The 16,962-nt window shown below is 38.6% G+C and overlaps 1 protein-coding gene across 1 annotated transcript; it reads left to right on the top strand.

Moving 5' to 3' along the window:
* The first annotated feature begins 260 nt into the window (after positions 1-260).
* On the top strand, positions 261-16,733 carry slc44a1a (solute carrier family 44 member 1a). The gene is made up of 16 exons (XM_036564768.1): positions 261-741; positions 2,436-2,522; positions 4,645-4,787; positions 7,598-7,734; positions 8,408-8,501; positions 9,100-9,269; positions 9,482-9,571; positions 10,614-10,753; positions 10,952-11,138; positions 11,745-11,913; positions 12,337-12,493; positions 12,629-12,712; positions 13,013-13,150; positions 14,034-14,270; positions 16,034-16,114; positions 16,402-16,733. Exons 1-16 carry the CDS (start codon positions 718-720, stop codon positions 16,423-16,425), a joined length of 1,962 nt encoding a protein of 653 aa, XP_036420661.1. The 5' UTR covers positions 261-717; the 3' UTR covers positions 16,426-16,733.
* Positions 16,734-16,962: the final 229 nt, after the last annotated feature.

Raw genomic sequence — 16,962 nt, 5'->3', positions numbered from 1 at the left:
AAGGATCATAATGCATTGAAAAGACATTAAACTAAGTCGTTTCTAACATGTTTATGTTATTTTTTTTTCCACAGGGTGTGCTTCAGGCAGAAAAAGCCTAATAAAAATCAGCTATCGGTCAATTATGATGTGAAAAAATCGGAATCAGCCACAAAACTGATGATCGGTGCATCTCTAGTCACTGCTGGTTGTGCTGTTGTGCCTCTGGGCCTCCGTAGCTCTACTACACCAACCGGTTCACTCATGCTTTGCCAGTCAAATCTGCCGCCGATGCTTCAGTCCTCTAATACCGAGATCAAACCGACTCAGGATCAGCTTAGACTTCTAGAGGCCGCGTCGGGTTGAACCTAGGCTAAAAACAAGCCCCTGATCCCGGATCAGCAGTCGATGAGAACCATTTTCCTCCGCCTTCTCGTTTCACTCGCTTCCACACCATTCAGGAAGGAAGTTATTCCTGTTTGCCAGATCCAGAGAAACAGACAAGCTAAAGTTAATCCTTTTAGCAGACCTCGGCAGATCGGACATGCGATCGGTGTGCCTTTCTTTTAAGCTGGCTACTACACACGCGGCCGTCTGAGGGCGTTTGCTTTGCTGAGTGGGATTTGTGTTGTTTTCGGCTTGCATTCCCGAGCTGAGCCAACTCCCATGTTAGTTTAGTTCATAGGTGCTGCCGTTTCCTCTCTGATTCGGACTATTTTAGCTCAGGAATTTCCTGCGATGGGGTGCTGTGGTAGCACAGAGGTAAGCATACATACTGAACCTCACTGTGAAGGCATGCTTTCGCGTTGAACGGCTCTGTTTTGTAATCACAGTCGGTAGAAATAGATTTTTTTTTCAATTTTCCAAACGCAAGGTTGGTTGGGGGTCTGGGCTTCACGAAGCTGAAGTTGACTTCCTGATCGCCAGCTTTTTGCTTGAATTTTCCCGTTCCACCTTAACGTACAGTTACTGCGGCACCATTTAAGGTGGAACGGGCAAATTCGAACAAAAAGCTGGCGAATAAGAAGCTGACTGACTTCAGCTTCATCTGGTCTCCTCCTTCTGAGAAACAACAGAGTTATAGAGACTTCATGTCTTGCATTTAAGTAGCTTTTAACACAAAATAAACACAAGTCGCTAGCAAATCCATCGTTACGTTGAACAATTTAAAATAAGGCGAGGACTCCCTGTAGCGCTGCAGAACGGCGCAGTTGTCAGGGGGCGTGGTCACGTTTACGCGTTCAAAACAACAGCCCATGTGTAAAAAAATGGACTGTCTACTACGATTACTGGGGGCCGTATTACAGAAACTTAACTCAGATCTTATCTGTTTAGTCACCATGACAACTTAGGTTCAGTTTAGGACAGAAGCTATTACAGAACAACAGTTCTTACGTTTATAATCTCATCTATTAACTCCAGATAAGAAAACAGTATTACAGAAACATCCTAACTTAACTACATTTTCTAAATATTGTACCAAATTTGACACTCCAGAGGTGTCTTAACTTCTGTGTTAACCGTCTGTTTCTGTTGTTTTATTCAGAGACAGGCAGCACAGTTTACTATAACTGGCATACTGACATTTGCTACATTTATCTACATTGAAGGTGCTTTGACTTATGAGTTTTTTTTATAACAGCATTTTAAACATACCAGACACGATCTCCACCTCCCTCTCTTCTCATACCTTTAATGATGGAATCACGTCAGATAAAATATTACAGTGATGGTGGTGAATAACGAAGAGGCAGTGTTGAACGTGTGTTAAGAGACATATCGTTAGCGCGCTCGGCTGAAGTGTTTAGCTAGGAAACTGAAACTGGGAGCGACGACGCTCTGATAAACAGCTGGAAGCGCTCTCACAATATTCTTAACATCAAGTTTATCGCGCTTTAGTTCTGTTTGACCCTTTTACCCCAGTACGGGTAGCTAAGCTTAGCGGTCTGGCTAACTAGCTAGCTAACCTAACTTGATTATTTTGATTACGCATTTACGTTTTTAGCTGTGCGTATGGTCGGTTGCTAGGTAACAGACATAACAGTTGATTGTCGACTTCGATCGAGTAGGTTAAGATTTCTTAACTTGAGATAAGGTGCTGTAAGATAAGGTTGTTAAGATTTGCTGCTGTAATACGAATATGTGAAAAATCTTATTTTGACCTGATCTTAATTTAAAAGGATTTTTTTCCCAATATTTCTGCAAACCATTAAATGTAAAGAAAAGTCATTTGTAGTGCTCTGTTGCAAAGAAGCTTACCCATTCACATTTCTTTGCATCGTTTGTGATAGGAACCAGACGTCTGAGGTGTTTAATACCTCTAATAGCTACATACATAGCTTTTGGGAAGTATTGGGAAGACAAATACAGAAATTAAGCATCTGAGAAATTAAGATCTTTTCTGAGTTGGAAAGTACCATTTGCAGACGTTTCCAACACTTTGTATTCCTTGGCAGAAAAAGCAAGACTGGAAGCCTCTGGAGGATCGCAGGTGCACAGACATACCATGGCTGATCCTTTTTGCCTTGTTCAACGTTGGAATGGTGAGTGCATGGATACTGACTGGGTGTCCAGTTCAGGTCTAGCATGGTGTGTTGTGGCTGTCATGAGCTTGAAGCTGTGAAGCTTATTCTGATCTATAAGGTCCCAGATTGAGATCCAATGTATCTTTTATGAGAAACAGAAGACATACTGCAGTGTTTAATGCTGGAATTTAATGGTTGTAATGACCTTAGTGATGACCTTGTTTCTTGAACTTGAATTCAAATTCATCTAAGACAGCACAAAAGCCATATTTATCTGAGGGCAATGGAGTTTATAATACTAGATGATCAGCCTTCTTCTTGGATCGAGGATCTTTTTTTTCTTCTGTTGTTGCTGTAAATGTAGAGCAAATTTGCTCTGTGTGTAAAGTTTTTTTTTGACCAATTTTGGATGCACAGTTTCTTAATTGCCCTTTTGAAAGGCCTCAGAGATGTCTTTGAACAAACTTAAAGGGAGTCTAGCCGGACTAGAAGAGTCTCCTGATGATGTATCTTGAAGGTTGGAGGAAAAACTACAACTGCTTCTGGGGTGCGTTTTTGGTGGCGGACTGTTTGACGTGCATGAACATGAGCTATTTGACTTCTTTCTGCATTCTGCATTCGGGCAGGAAGTACTAATACTTTATACATTATTTGACTATTAATTAAGTTAGGAAGAAACCAGACAAATACAGATAGGGTCAGATCATTGTTCACATATTGGAATTCTAGTTAAAGAAATACATTCATGTGGAAGTGGAAGAGGGTTAGTGGGGAGAGTTTTTCAAAATATGCAATCATGGGGTCCCATCTTCTATGGAATTTTACAGCTGCCTTTCTAGATGAAAACCTAATCTTTTCTAATTTAAGGGGCATAATAGGAGCCACTGTGAGGCCTTTGGTGGATAGGGTTGTTTCCAATTCGAAATTTGATTAATCTCCAGTTCAGATACTTCTGGTAAGCAGGTAGTAACTGCTTACTAGAAACTTGACAATACTTGACAGCCTTAGCTAAATGACAATGATGTATCTTGGTGGAATTTTTGCCAGTTTCACATTGCAGTAATAACCCTGTGAAGGACCTTAAACTAAATAAAATTGAGTAATGCACATGATAAAAATATATTACTTATGTTAATAGCAGATTCCCAGGTTTCATCAGGTATGACCAAACCCAACTCTTCATTTAAAGCTGTAAACATTTTTTCAAAACACATATTATAGAGAGGAGTAATTTTATTATAAATCCATGAAATTAATTTATGTTGGGTAATATGAGAATATCTACCGAAGAAGGTTTAGGTGGCAGAGAGGGAAAGTAAGGGCACTGATTATGCATTAAATTCTGAATTTGAAGGTATAAGTAAAACAAGGGTGGTAACTGAAACTTAACTGAAAGATCAGAAAAAGAAGCAAAGACTCCATCAATGTATAAAACTGCATATCTACTGATGCCCTGTTTATGTCAATCATTAAAGACCTGATCCATAATTGCAGGAATAAAATGATTTTTACAAATGGGACTAGATTAGAAAATCCAGAGAGGCCAAAGTGCCTCAATTCAAAGTGAGTAGTGGTAAATTGGTTGTTACTAAGGCTGGAAGTGAGGATGAAGTACAAGTATCAGCTTCCCAAATGCACCATTTTAGCTGTGGGGTTTGACAGTTATAGTTTTTTAAATGTTCCTCCAACCTTCAACATGTCATCAGAGGGGGTATTCCTGGCTGGAGTGTACCTTAAAAAAAACTGAATGATCATACAATTGGCAGTAGTGGTAGTGCAGCAATCCTCATATTGCTTGATTACATTGGCTGTCTTATGAAGTGAGGACAAAAACTTTTTTATGGAGTGATAAGCTGAATCTGATGTGTTTGAGCCAGAATTATGCTGGATTTCAATCCAGGACTAGAGTTGGACACCCCTGATTTTAGACAAATGTTATTAGTTAACACAGAACATGCAGATGTTTCATCTAACCCTAACTGGTCAAAGACTGGCATTTGAAAGCCTATGCTCAGAAGTTTAACATGCCTCTATATAGCAGGCATTGTGGATATATTGTGATACAGATGTGTTCAGATTGCATGTGATTGCATGGCTATAGAGATGTGATTAGATGTGTGTTTTTAATTGTCCTTGGTAGCTCTTCATTTGCGGGTTCGCAATATCAACGGGAGCGGCCTCCAGACTCATATCAGGCTATGACAGCTACGGAAACATCTGCGGACAGAAGAACACCGAAATCCCAGGGATCGAGCACAGCGGCCAGGACCAAACTTTAAAGAAGTGAGCAAAAGAAAGATAAAATGCTTTCTCTTTTTTTTTTTCTTTTCTGCTTTCTTCTTTTATTGCCTGCCTTGTTCTCAGAGGCACCTATTTAGGCCCATAAAAATAGCTGTTATGTTCTATTGCCTACTTTTCTTTTTTCTGCTATTGCTGCAAGTGTAGAACTGAAGTCCCTCTGTGTGCAAAATCTTTGTTTTTTTGACCAGTCTTGGACAGTCACAACACTGTTTATTATTTGCCTTCTTGAAAGGCCTGAAATGACGGTGATGAGGTAAATCAGGTTTATTAAAACAGGGAAAACAGTAAGCTCGTACCCAGCACAGCCCTTGGGCAGCCCCAGCTAGTTGACATGTCCTACATTTTTCTTCTGTTTAATTTTATCCCTGTGTTGTACTCATCATGTTTGTGTGGTTGTGTGCACAAAAAGCAGTTGTAATTCATTTTACATGACCATTTTCCAACATCTCATTATGCCTTAAACAAGCTGCTGTTGTTACTGTGCCTTTCAGACTAATTAATGTAAATGAGCTGTATTTTGATTGGCTATCCCATATTGTGCCTCATTCATAAAGCAGTCCAGGCTGAAACACTTCTTATAACTTAAGCGTGAATGGGTGGAGCTAAACTGCTGTAAGTAGATATATGTAAATGTTTTGATTTCTGTGACATCACAAATCAATGAATTGGAGGAAACTCAAGCTAGCCTTCTCCCATCGTGATAGTGTCATTTGACAGGGAGGAGACCAAGCAGCACATAGAAATTGGCCATGATTAAATTGAGGGAAACACTGGGTTAAAAAAAAGCCATCAACAAACCAACCAACCATTCTTGATATTGCACAGCTGCCATCTTCTTTTGACAAAAAACTAGTGGATGTCAGTGGAATTATACCAGTGTGGTGAAAAAATACTGTCATCAGATATAACAACACAGGTAGAATGCTTTTCAACCAATCAAGCTGCAGGCTGTGAACTAACTGTTGTATAACATGTTCTTACACACAGTTTCAGCTCTTGATGGACTTGATAAGAGTCTGTGCTGTGTCACTGCAGACACAGCACACTGTGGACTCCCCTACTTTGACGTATATTGAGTTTCAGTGTGAGCACTTGTTTTATTAGATGAGATGAAGTAGATCTGATAAAATTCTTGTCATTTCTTGTTGTATTTGCCCTCAAGGTAAGCAAAGCAGGTCAAAAGCCATGTGAAAAACCCTCTTCTACCCTTAGCTGCATTACTGGGGTAAAACACTGCTACATTTGCTACGTGTCTAAAAGTGTGTGCATGAGTCACTGGTTTAGACATGTGTCCTGCTTGATGAAGTAAGTGGTTTAATCTGATAGGGATCACTAGGTTAATGGATTACCTCACAGAGAAGTTCACTCAGCGACAGCTGTACTCTTATTGTTGAGTAACTGTAAGTAATTTTTATTTACATTTCTTTTTTTAAGGCAAAAGTTTTTTTTTCAAGAACAAATTACTCAACAGTATTTAGCACTGATGCACTACTATCATACAACCCCAATTACAAAAAAGTTGAGACGCTGTGTAAAATGTAAATAAATATAAATAAAAACAGAACACAATGATTTGCAAATCTCATAGACCCATATTTTATTCACAATAGAACATAGAACACATATCAGATGTTGAAAGTGAGATATTTTACTATTTCATGAAAAACATTAACTCATTTAGAACTTGATGGCAGCAACGCATCTCAAAAAAGTTGGGACAGGGGCAACAAAAGGCTGGAAAAGTAAGTGGTACTAATAAAAAACAGCTGGAGACACAATCTGCAATTAACTCACATGACTGGGTATAAAAAGAGCATTTTAGAGAGGCAGAGTCTCTAAGAAGCAAACATGGGCAGAGGTTCACCAAACTGCGAAAAACTGCTTCTAAAAATTGTGGAACAATTTCAGAAAAATGTGTGAAATTGCGAAGACTTTGGATTTCCCACCATCTACAGTACATAATATCATCAAAGGATTCAGAGAATCTGGAGAAATCACTGTACACAAGGGACAAGGCCAACGGTCAGTATTGTATGCTCGTGATCTTTGGGCTCTCAGGTGGCACTGCATTGAAAACAGGCATGATTCTGTACTGGAAATCACTGCATGGGCTCAGGAACACTTCAAGAAATCATTGTCTGTGAACAGAGTTCACTGTGAAATCCACAACATTCCTCTCCCAAAACTGCAGCAGTTGGTCTCCTCACTTCCCAGACATTTACAGACTGTTGCTAAAAGAAGAGAGGATGCTACACAAAGGTAGACGTGGCCCTGTCCCAACTTTTTTGAGATGTGTTGCTGCCATCAAGTTTTAAATGAGTTACTGTTTTTCATGAAATGGTAAAATGTCTCACTTTCAATATCTGATGTGTTCTGTGTTCTATTGTGAATAAAACATGGATCTATAAGATTTGCAAATCATTGCATTCCGTTTTTATTTACATTTTACACAGCGTTACAACTTCTAGAATTTGGGTTGTAGTATTTGAACTTTATACACTGGGCTATAATTTTATTGCTTAATTTATAGAGAAGAATCTAATACTTATATTTTAGTTGTCCAAAAACATAGAACTTCTTCCATCATTTTTTGTTCTGTATATTTTAGACGATTTGAAATAACAGCAGCTATTTACATTGTGTAATGTTATGACAAATGGGTGAATAGAAATGGTCCAAAATTATTTGATACTGAATAAAATCTTGTTACCTTAACATACAATAAAAATACGTTTTTTCTGAAAATCCTCCTAGTCTGTATTTGCTGATCCAGTTTTACACTTACATTGCAGGTACGTCTTTTTCCTGGATCCATGCAACATTGACATAGTGAAAAGGAAGATCAACTCTGTAGCCCTCTGCGTCTTCAGATGCCCAGAGACAGAACTCCAAACTTATGATGACCTCAGAAAATTTGCATTCACCAACGGTTAGCACTGACTTGCCTCTGTGGAGTCCTTTCAGTGTTTACACTGTTGAGGAAATGTCATTCTTATTGTCTAAACCTCATAACTCCACTTATTATTATTATTATTATTTATTTTTTTTTTTTTTTTACATGATTTGAAAACACCAGCTGCCCTTTACATTGTGTGAAAAGTCCATGATTTGAACATTTTGGATAGAATCTCATTATATTAACTTGCATTAAAAATTATGAACTTTTTTTCCTTATTCTGAAGTTCCCATTTCAGAGATGTGCGGTTATATTATGACAGTGACTAAAACTTTTCAAAGTAAGAACAGTGATCAGTTTGCACTGGTTTTAATCAATATTGCTACATTAGTGTCAAAGCTCATCCAAAATTAGCACTATATTAATCGCAAACCTAGTTTTAATATATCCTGTATAAGTATTAGTCAACTTGTTTACTTAGTTTTTTTTCCACTAGTAAACTATAGTTGCAACTGTAGTTGTTTCTGCAGATGAAAGTTCAGTACCATATAGTTAGTAAGTTTAAGCATCATAAAAAAATGTGAAAGTCAGGCATTAGTTGAAAATCCTTAGCTGGGACCCTAAATATAAAAATTTCACTCAAACCTGTAACACGATTAAAGGAATGATATGACTAAAGTACCTGTTTTTGTTTGTTTGTTTGAAGGTTCTAAGTTGTGCTCCTATGAACTGACTCCTGAGAGATACAGTGATGACCCAAACAAGGCTACAAAATGCCCCAAACTTCCAGTTCCTCCAAGGCAAATATGCTGACCATATTATACCAACAATTTTGAAAAAAAATACAAATGTTCATATGTTAAATTACACATAGCAATGTCATTAGCCTTTTTACTGTATGAAAAGATTTGGAATTAATTGTCATGGATAGTTCTTAACAGAAAAAGGAACATATTTGATCAGTATGAACAACTATTGTTTTTTTTTTTATTTTCACATGATATTAGAAACTACTATAATTATCATTTTTAAATAAATTGCCTCAGGATTTGATTGCTACTTTTGAAATATGAAGCATTCTATATAAGAATTCTATTAAAATCTCATGTTGGATTCTATAGAGATTTTTTGTCATTTTAGAATTATCTATAGCTTTGTAATTCCTTCTGAACACATCTAAAACTTTTTTTTTCACAGCTTGTTTTTGTTTCACGGCTTGAAAATCATTTGAAATGTGAAAGCTGGCAGCATATAATTTTACATAAAATCATTTTATGCATGTATCTGCAACAAAATGGATTTTAAATTTTAGAAAATATTGATTTTAAAGTTTTGAATGGATCTTTTACCACTTGTTGTGACTCATAAACATTGCTAATCTGTTCTTTCCCTGTGTAGTAAGTCTTTGCCAGTGTTCCACCGCTGCACTCCGGCAGATATCTCCTGCTATGCCAAGTTTGCTGAGGCGCTCATCACTTTTGTGAGTGACAACAGCGTGCTGCACAGGCTCATTACCGGAGTGATGACCTCAAAGGAGATCATTATGGGGCTGTGTCTGCTCTCGCTAGGTACGCTAGCCGTGTCCCAATTTAGCAAAACCTATTTACAGGGCATGCTGTATTGCTGAGGTAGACAAACAATAGCAGGTGCACAGTCGTGCTCCCAATTTAAGCGCGTCACACAATACAAAATGCTGAAAGTAAGCTAAAGTTAGGTTGTTTAGATAATATCCTGGCTCTTTACCACTCACTTACATGTATCACTCTTGTGTCCCCTGCAGTTCTGTCCGTAATTCTGATGGGAGTGATCCGCTTCATCTCAGCACTTCTGGTGTGGCTTCTAACAGCCATCGTGGTGCTCGGTTCCCTAGGTATGCACACACAAACTAATTAGGTGCAATTATAATGTTGTGACTTTGTTACAGATAGCACAAAAAAACATGAGATTAAACGCCTGGAAATCTTACATGTATGGTTTTCTAGTTGCCATTTTTTGAAGGATTAAGCCAAAAAAAGCTAGTGCTATTGGCGACTAATGAAAGTGAGTAGCATCCAGTTAGCAGTATGTGAATCTCTGCGAATTAGTGGCTACTACTTTCATGTGTTGTTAACGATGTTAGGATATTTGGTCAAGTGACGTCTTCTTATTTTCCCCTGAGGTCCATTTGTGATGTTTGTGTGGTTTTATATGCCAACAAAATAAATGTTTACATAACCATTTTCTGATCTCTATCACTAAGAATGACACAAATTATTTTTGTGAAATAAAACGTATATACTAAACCTCTGTAGGCTGTACATCAAACTCTTTTGTTTCAAAAAAGCAAGAAAGAGTCTAGGACCCTTTAAAATACACTATACATCCAAAACTTGTAGACACCTTCTAATTAGCGAAGTCAGCTACTTTAAGGTACTCCTATTGCTGACATAGGCATTCAGTTGCACGCATACAGCTTCTATAATCTCCACAGAAAAGCACTGACCAGTAAAGTAGGATGCTCTGGAGCAGCCACACATGAGGCTAAGGTCATCATGCCCCGTACCAAGTGTCAGCTAGAGGGGTATAAGGCCCTTCAGCATTGGACTGTGGGGCAGTTGAGCTGCATTTTCTGGAGTGGTGGAGCACCTTACAGTACCTTTGGGATGAGTTGGACTGGTCTTTGTGATCAAGACCCAATCATCCCAACATCAGTAACTGACCTTACTAATGTTCTTGTGTCCATAAATAATGCAGGTGTCTACAAACTTTTAGACACATTGGTAGTGTAGAGGAAGTCCTTTAATGTACAGCTTTTTGACTCTCCTCTGCTAATGTTAATTCTCAGATATGAGAACATGAGACAGAAATGATTGTAAATTATGCCACACTCTCACTGCCTTTTTCTTGAAATACTGCTGTTCTGTCTCTTTCAGGTGGAACTGGAGTCCTCTGGTGGCTCTATGTGGATCACAGGGTATCTGCCAACACCACACTGCCTGCTAATGAACTGCAGGTGGCTAAAGATAACGAGAAAGCTCTGCTCATCTATGCCATAGCAGCTACAATCTTCACGGTACAGTCCTTGCTCCTGTTAAAGGACAGTTAAAATGTGTTTTGTTGACAAAGATTAGATAAGATTTTTTGGCATGTTTAATTAAGATACAGTGCTCTTATCAACATGTTTCAGTGTGCTCAGTTGGCAGATGCCAGAAACACATCAACACCAAAAGTGTCTTAATATGCATATTCATATCTACCCGTAATCTTTTAGCTGGTCCTGCTGTTGCTGATGTTCTTCATGAGGAAACGAGTGGCTCTGACCATCGCTCTGTTTCGTGTGGCCAGTAAAGTGTTTGGCCACTTGCCTCTGCTGGTGCTGCAGCCTTTCTGGACATTCCTGACCCTCATGCTTTTCTGGGTCTACTGGATCACTGTACTCCTCTTGCTCGGAACAGCAGGTTTGTTAATAAACAGTTGGTCCCCTAGATTTTTTTTTTTTCAAGCCAGCTGGTAGATCTTTTTGAGATTTTGAGATGTGTATGTGGTCTCAAACATGCAGGAGCCTGAGTATCATCCTGCATCATGACCCATTATGCACCAAGTTTTACATTCTCTACACATTTATTCTTTACGCATGCAAAGTGCTATCATGAAAGTTATTATTAGTTTATTTATAGTCAGTTGATTAATTTCCAAAGGATTCATGAATTAATACTTTGCTTTAGAATGGGCCAAAATCTAATTTGCATATTTTTATATAGAAATGTATAAGAATAGTGTTAATAGGAAAGCCTACACTTGAATGCCTATGTCTGCGAACATCTAGAAAGGGGAGTTCCTGCTGGTTTTCTTTGTTGATAAAATGAGAGATGAAAAATGATGCTTGAGTTTTGCAGCTTTTATATATACTCTGAAAACCATATCAGAGCTAGATGCTACTTTTCCACCACAAGCCAGCTTGCATCTATCATACACTGCTATATCAATATCCAGAACCGAATGTAGTGTATTGAAAGTGTCAACACAGTTCATCTTAATGCCACTATGATATTTTACATCCACAGGAAATCCAGTAAAGAATAACCAAACTGGTTTGGTGGAGTTCAAGATGGATGGGCCACAGCAGTATATGGTGTGGTACCATGCGGTTGGTCTCATATGGATCAGCGAGTTCATTCTGGCCTGCCAACAGATGACTGTAGCAGGGGCGGTCGTCACATACTACTTTACCAGGTCAGATGTCACTATCATTATTTATGTATCTTTTTTTTTTTTGTGCAGTTAAATAGATTCTGGCTCATGGCAACCACATGCGTGATGATTGCATTTAAGAGCACTCTTTGTGCTGAGATGCTTTTTGTAAACCTAGCCCTGAACATTAAGGCTTTATTTTATTATTTATTATTTAATATAATAAATGTATATATGTCAGTGTGTTAGCTGAACCTTTTCCAAACCTCTCCTCAATATGGCTCCATATTTGTACTTACCATCTAATACTTGGTTACATACCTTGTGCCCAGACAGATCATCACCTTGGCTGGTCTGAGACTTTTACATAGTACTCATCTTCAAATAGCCACTTCAAATGTTAGTGATAATCAAAGGATATATAGTTTCATTATGCATTATGTAATGTCTCCTTTTTGATTGCAGAGATAAATCTCAGCTGCCTCTGACGCCCATCTTGTCTTCTGTGATGTCAGTAATGCGCTATCACCTGGGCACGGTGGCCAAAGGAGCCTTCATCATCACTCTAGTGGAGATACCACGCCTCATCCTCACTTACATCCACAATCAGCTGAAAGGCAGCGTGAGTCTAACACATAATGTACAAAGTTGTCTCCATAATCCAAATTGTGCAAATTTAATACACAATTTCTATAAATGTTTTCAAAGTATTAATGCAGTATTATTAGACGACCTGGTGTACTGCTCTCTTTCCTAGGAGAATAGCTGTGCTCGATGCATGGTGAAAGCTTGTGTCTGCTGCTTGTGGTGTCTGGAGAAGTGCCTCAGCTACCTGAATCAAGTAAGCAAACACAGCTCAAGTTTACTTATGACTCTGAAAGCTATTAGAGCTTGATACGGCTTTTGGCTGTGTCAACACTGCTGACGGCAGCAGCCGTTAACACATGATATAGTGATCTACTTGAGAAAATTTAAGCAAATGACAAATGGTTATTTGTCCTTTATGTTAATAACCCTGTTACATGTTCAGACTTAAACTGTTATTTGTAAACTTACATCTCTATCAATTGTATTCGTTTTCATGGTGTTCTTTAAGATTAGAGTACAACTTTTTAAGTGAAACTGTTCTTACTCTCTTAAGAACGCATATGTAGCAACTGCCATTAACAGCACCAGCTTCTGCACATCTGCCCGAGATGCCTTCTTCATCCTTGCTGAGAATGCACTTCGTGTGGCTACAATCAATTCCGTTGGAGACTTCGTCCTATTTTTAGGAAAGGTATGACCTCATACAGGAGCACTGAATAGTTTGAGGGTACGGCTAATATGTGCTTTCTTCAAGATCTGCCAGCACATCTTTTCAAACTGCCACTAAAGCAATGCCATTGTACAGCTTAGAGGAGAATGCTAACTGCCAATAGGGTAAAGGGGAGTAAGAGCCATCCTACCCACCCAGAGAGAACAAGGCCCACCATGGATGGCTATAGGTTGCAAGTTTGATCCTGATGTTAGAGTGAAGGCTAAGACGAAGAGTGGGAAACTCCTGTTCTGAAGAGCCAAATACCTCCACAGTTTTTTTTTGTTTTTTTTTTTTAAGTATTGAGAACTAGCCTGCTCAAACGCAAATACAACACATTAGGTTACTAGGTTCAGTTGGTGTATTTGCCCAGGAAAATCGTCAAACTGTGCTGGTCTCTGGCCCTCACACTTGGCTTAGACAGTTGCACCACTTGGGAGCCCCTCAAGTGTAATTCTTTAGTTTTGCCCTGGAGCTAACAAGCAAAGGAAAGGTATAATCCCTGCATTGTTATAAAGTAATCTCAAAAAGACTTGCTTATATGGTTTGACACTGTAGGACAGCTATAAAAATGGACAAAGTATGCTGTATGGCTAAAAACATGAGTAGCGTATGATTTTCATTTTGCATTATGCCAATTGTTGGTCATGTAATTACTCACAAATCAAACCTCAGACCCCAAACATGTCTTGGCAGATCAACTATTTTTTAAAATAGTTTCTATCTAATTATGTATTAGATGTATATAGTACTATAAGTATTGTTCATTATTGTTCTGAATTGAAGGTAGCGAAGCAGCAGCATCATTGGGCACAATACTGAATCCAAACTAGTATTTCTAATATGTGGTGGTTTTGGGTTCCAGGTCCTGATTGTGTCATGCACAGCGTTTGCCGGAGTGCTGGCGCTGAACTATCAGCGAGAGTACACAGTGTGGGTGCTGCCACTCATCATAGTGTGTCTGTTTGCGTTCCTGGTGGCCCACTGCTTTCTCTCCATCTTCGAGATGGTGGTGGATGTGCTGTTCCTCTGCTTCGCCATCGACACCAAATATAACGATGGCAGCCCAGGCAGCGAGTATTACATGGACAAGGCCCTGATGGTAACGTAAACCTTTGTCCTGATAAATTAGTTTTACTCAACTCCAAAATTCGTCATAGCCAAATCCCAATTACTATGTGGTTCTTCCTATAAATACCAACCTCTGACTGTGAGTGATAACACCTCTTCTTCTTTATACACTATTATTCAAAAGTTTGGAAACTCATCATTAGTATTTTTTTATTTTATTGACAAATTTTAATGTAAATTTAAATATTACAAGCTAGACACTTGTCTACTTTAAAAAAATCATCAAGGTATGATCACTTCATTCTACATGTTAATTTTATTGTAGCTTCATTCTCAGACATACAGCCTCATTTGAGAATGGGTTATTAGTAGAACATGAGAGAAGACTCTTGCCTGAGCTGTGTACTCAATCTAACAGTTATCTTTTGACTGAGCTGCCTAACAAATCCCTTATTTGCAAGGTATTTTAATCTGAATGAACCAAGTAACATAACCTAAATTAAACAATTTAAGACATTGCAACAACAGATCATAACCCTGATCCTGAAAATTGCTGTACTGCGTATTTTATCATTTGGCAAACTCTATTACAAATAAGTGTCAAAGGGGTTCTTTGCTTTCAACAGTGATCACCAACCTTGGCCCTGGAGGTCTGCCATGCTGCAAAGTCTAGTTCCAACTACAATCTGCCACACCTGCTCCGGTTCATTAATATCTTCAGAATTCCTAGATTGGTTGGATCAGATTCCTTAGCGTTACCTGAGGGCCAGGAGAGCATGTTAGATGCAGTTGGGAGCTAAAGACTGCAGGAAAGTAGATCTCCAGGAGGGAGGGTTGGTGGCCATTGCCATAAAACACGTCAGGCTCCAGTCCTCGGGCTAAAACACTACAGACTTTGTCACACTGCCTCATTAAACAACCCTGATTCAGCTCATCAGCTAATTAGCTAGGCCTTCATGAACTGAATTCAGAGTGTTAGATGAGGGTAAACCCTAATCTTTGCTGCACTTTGGCCCGAAAGGGCCCCAGTTTGAAATGCCTGCTATGTGGCATCTTAAAGCAGAGGTTCCCAGTCCTGGCCACCCAACACTATGCACATTTTTGTGCTGTGTCTCACTGAGCACCCCTGATTCAATTCATTAACTAATTAACAGGCACCTTGTTGGCTGGGTCAGGTGTGTAGAGTAGAAAAACAACAAAAATGTGCAGAGCAAAGGGTCACCAGGACTGGGATTGGGAACCCCTGACTTCAGGTATATATAAACCCCCTAATTTTCAAACTACAGCCATGCCATATTTGAGTGTGTGTGTGTTGTTGTGCAGTGGAAATGGTATTATTTTTTGGTTGGATTTGATTTTAAAAACTGCAGCAACCCTGATTTTAATTAGCTGATGGTAATGTTTTCAACATTTAGTGAATTCATCATGTTTGGTATTAATTGACAATTTACATAATGTGAAAAACAAGGCTTAACATTAGCTATTAGCATTTGTCATTTCTTCATAAATACTTTAGATTGGCTGCTTTTCTTGGTGTCAAAGACAACATGTCAATGCAGTATGCAGCACTGAGTAGCCCTGTACTATAACAAAGTGTGGCCTGTGGGCCAAGTTGGGCGACAAGGCCATTTCATTTGACCCACCTGAAAGCTACCCTAACCCTATCCTTCATCCAATGGGAGTTATATTATATTATTTGTCTTTTTAGTTTAACCCACCATAATTATTGCACTTCAGTTTGGGCACCTCTGTAAAAGAGTGTTAAAAGCTGTCTTTTTCGACTTTGCTGTATAGGAGTTTGTGGAGAGCAGCAAGAAGGCAATGGCCGAGGATAAGAGAGCAGCAGGTGGAAACAGCAGGGAAATGAAACCTATGGTAAGTTCTTGTGGAATTCATTCCCCATTTAGATGCTCCTGAAGGCTTGATGAAATCAAGTGTCTTACATTTAGAGTTTGTAAATAGTTTAAAAAAGTGGTGAATGTAAAACACTTATCAACAGAGTGTGTAAGATTTTCTCACAGAATGCATTTGAGTAAGAGTACATCACTGTAAACCAGTGGAACATTTTGGAAAATATTTCTGTGGTTAAACTAGTTGTCAATAAATTTGTTGACTGTTGGCAAATTGATAATTGGAAAGTGTATGTACTGTTTGTGTTTCAGACCCGTGGTGGGACGTTGGCGTGATGCGATTTGGCCACTGACACCATTATGCCTCCAACAGGTGCTACTACTGAGGAACGCTACCAGATCTTCACTCCAGGGACTTTCTCACTATATGCTTAATTACTTTGAGTTTGTAATTAAGCACTTGTGTGACATCTATGCATACTTTTCTTGATAGCCTTTTTGTATAAATGAATATTTGATGGTTTTTAGCAATAATGTTTTGTATATTTTTGGAACTGTAAGAAGTAATTTTGTAATTCAGGGGGTTTAGTTTGAGAACTGTTACCTTTTTTTTCCTGTTATCGTTACATTATATTTTTGTTATATCTTTGTTTACGCCATCTGTCTTAGTTTATTTCTAGTAAGCCATATATGATTCACTCCATACATGATTGGCAGCTGTTATTTATAACAATCATAGGCAAGCAATATTGGCATTTCCCTTATGCCAAGATGGCCTCTTTGCTTTCAGTTCCAGAAAAAAAGAAATGACTTGTACATTAGCAGAGTATGGAAAATAGATCATGGGAATATTAATAGTCCTAGGTAACTGTT

Source organism: Colossoma macropomum, unplaced genomic scaffold, assembly GCF_904425465.1.
Source record: "Colossoma macropomum unplaced genomic scaffold, Colossoma_macropomum, whole genome shotgun sequence".
Taxonomy (NCBI): domain Eukaryota; kingdom Metazoa; phylum Chordata; class Actinopteri; order Characiformes; family Serrasalmidae; genus Colossoma; species Colossoma macropomum.
Note: the sequence above shows the minus strand (reverse complement) of the source record. Positions and strands in the feature narration are given on the sequence as shown.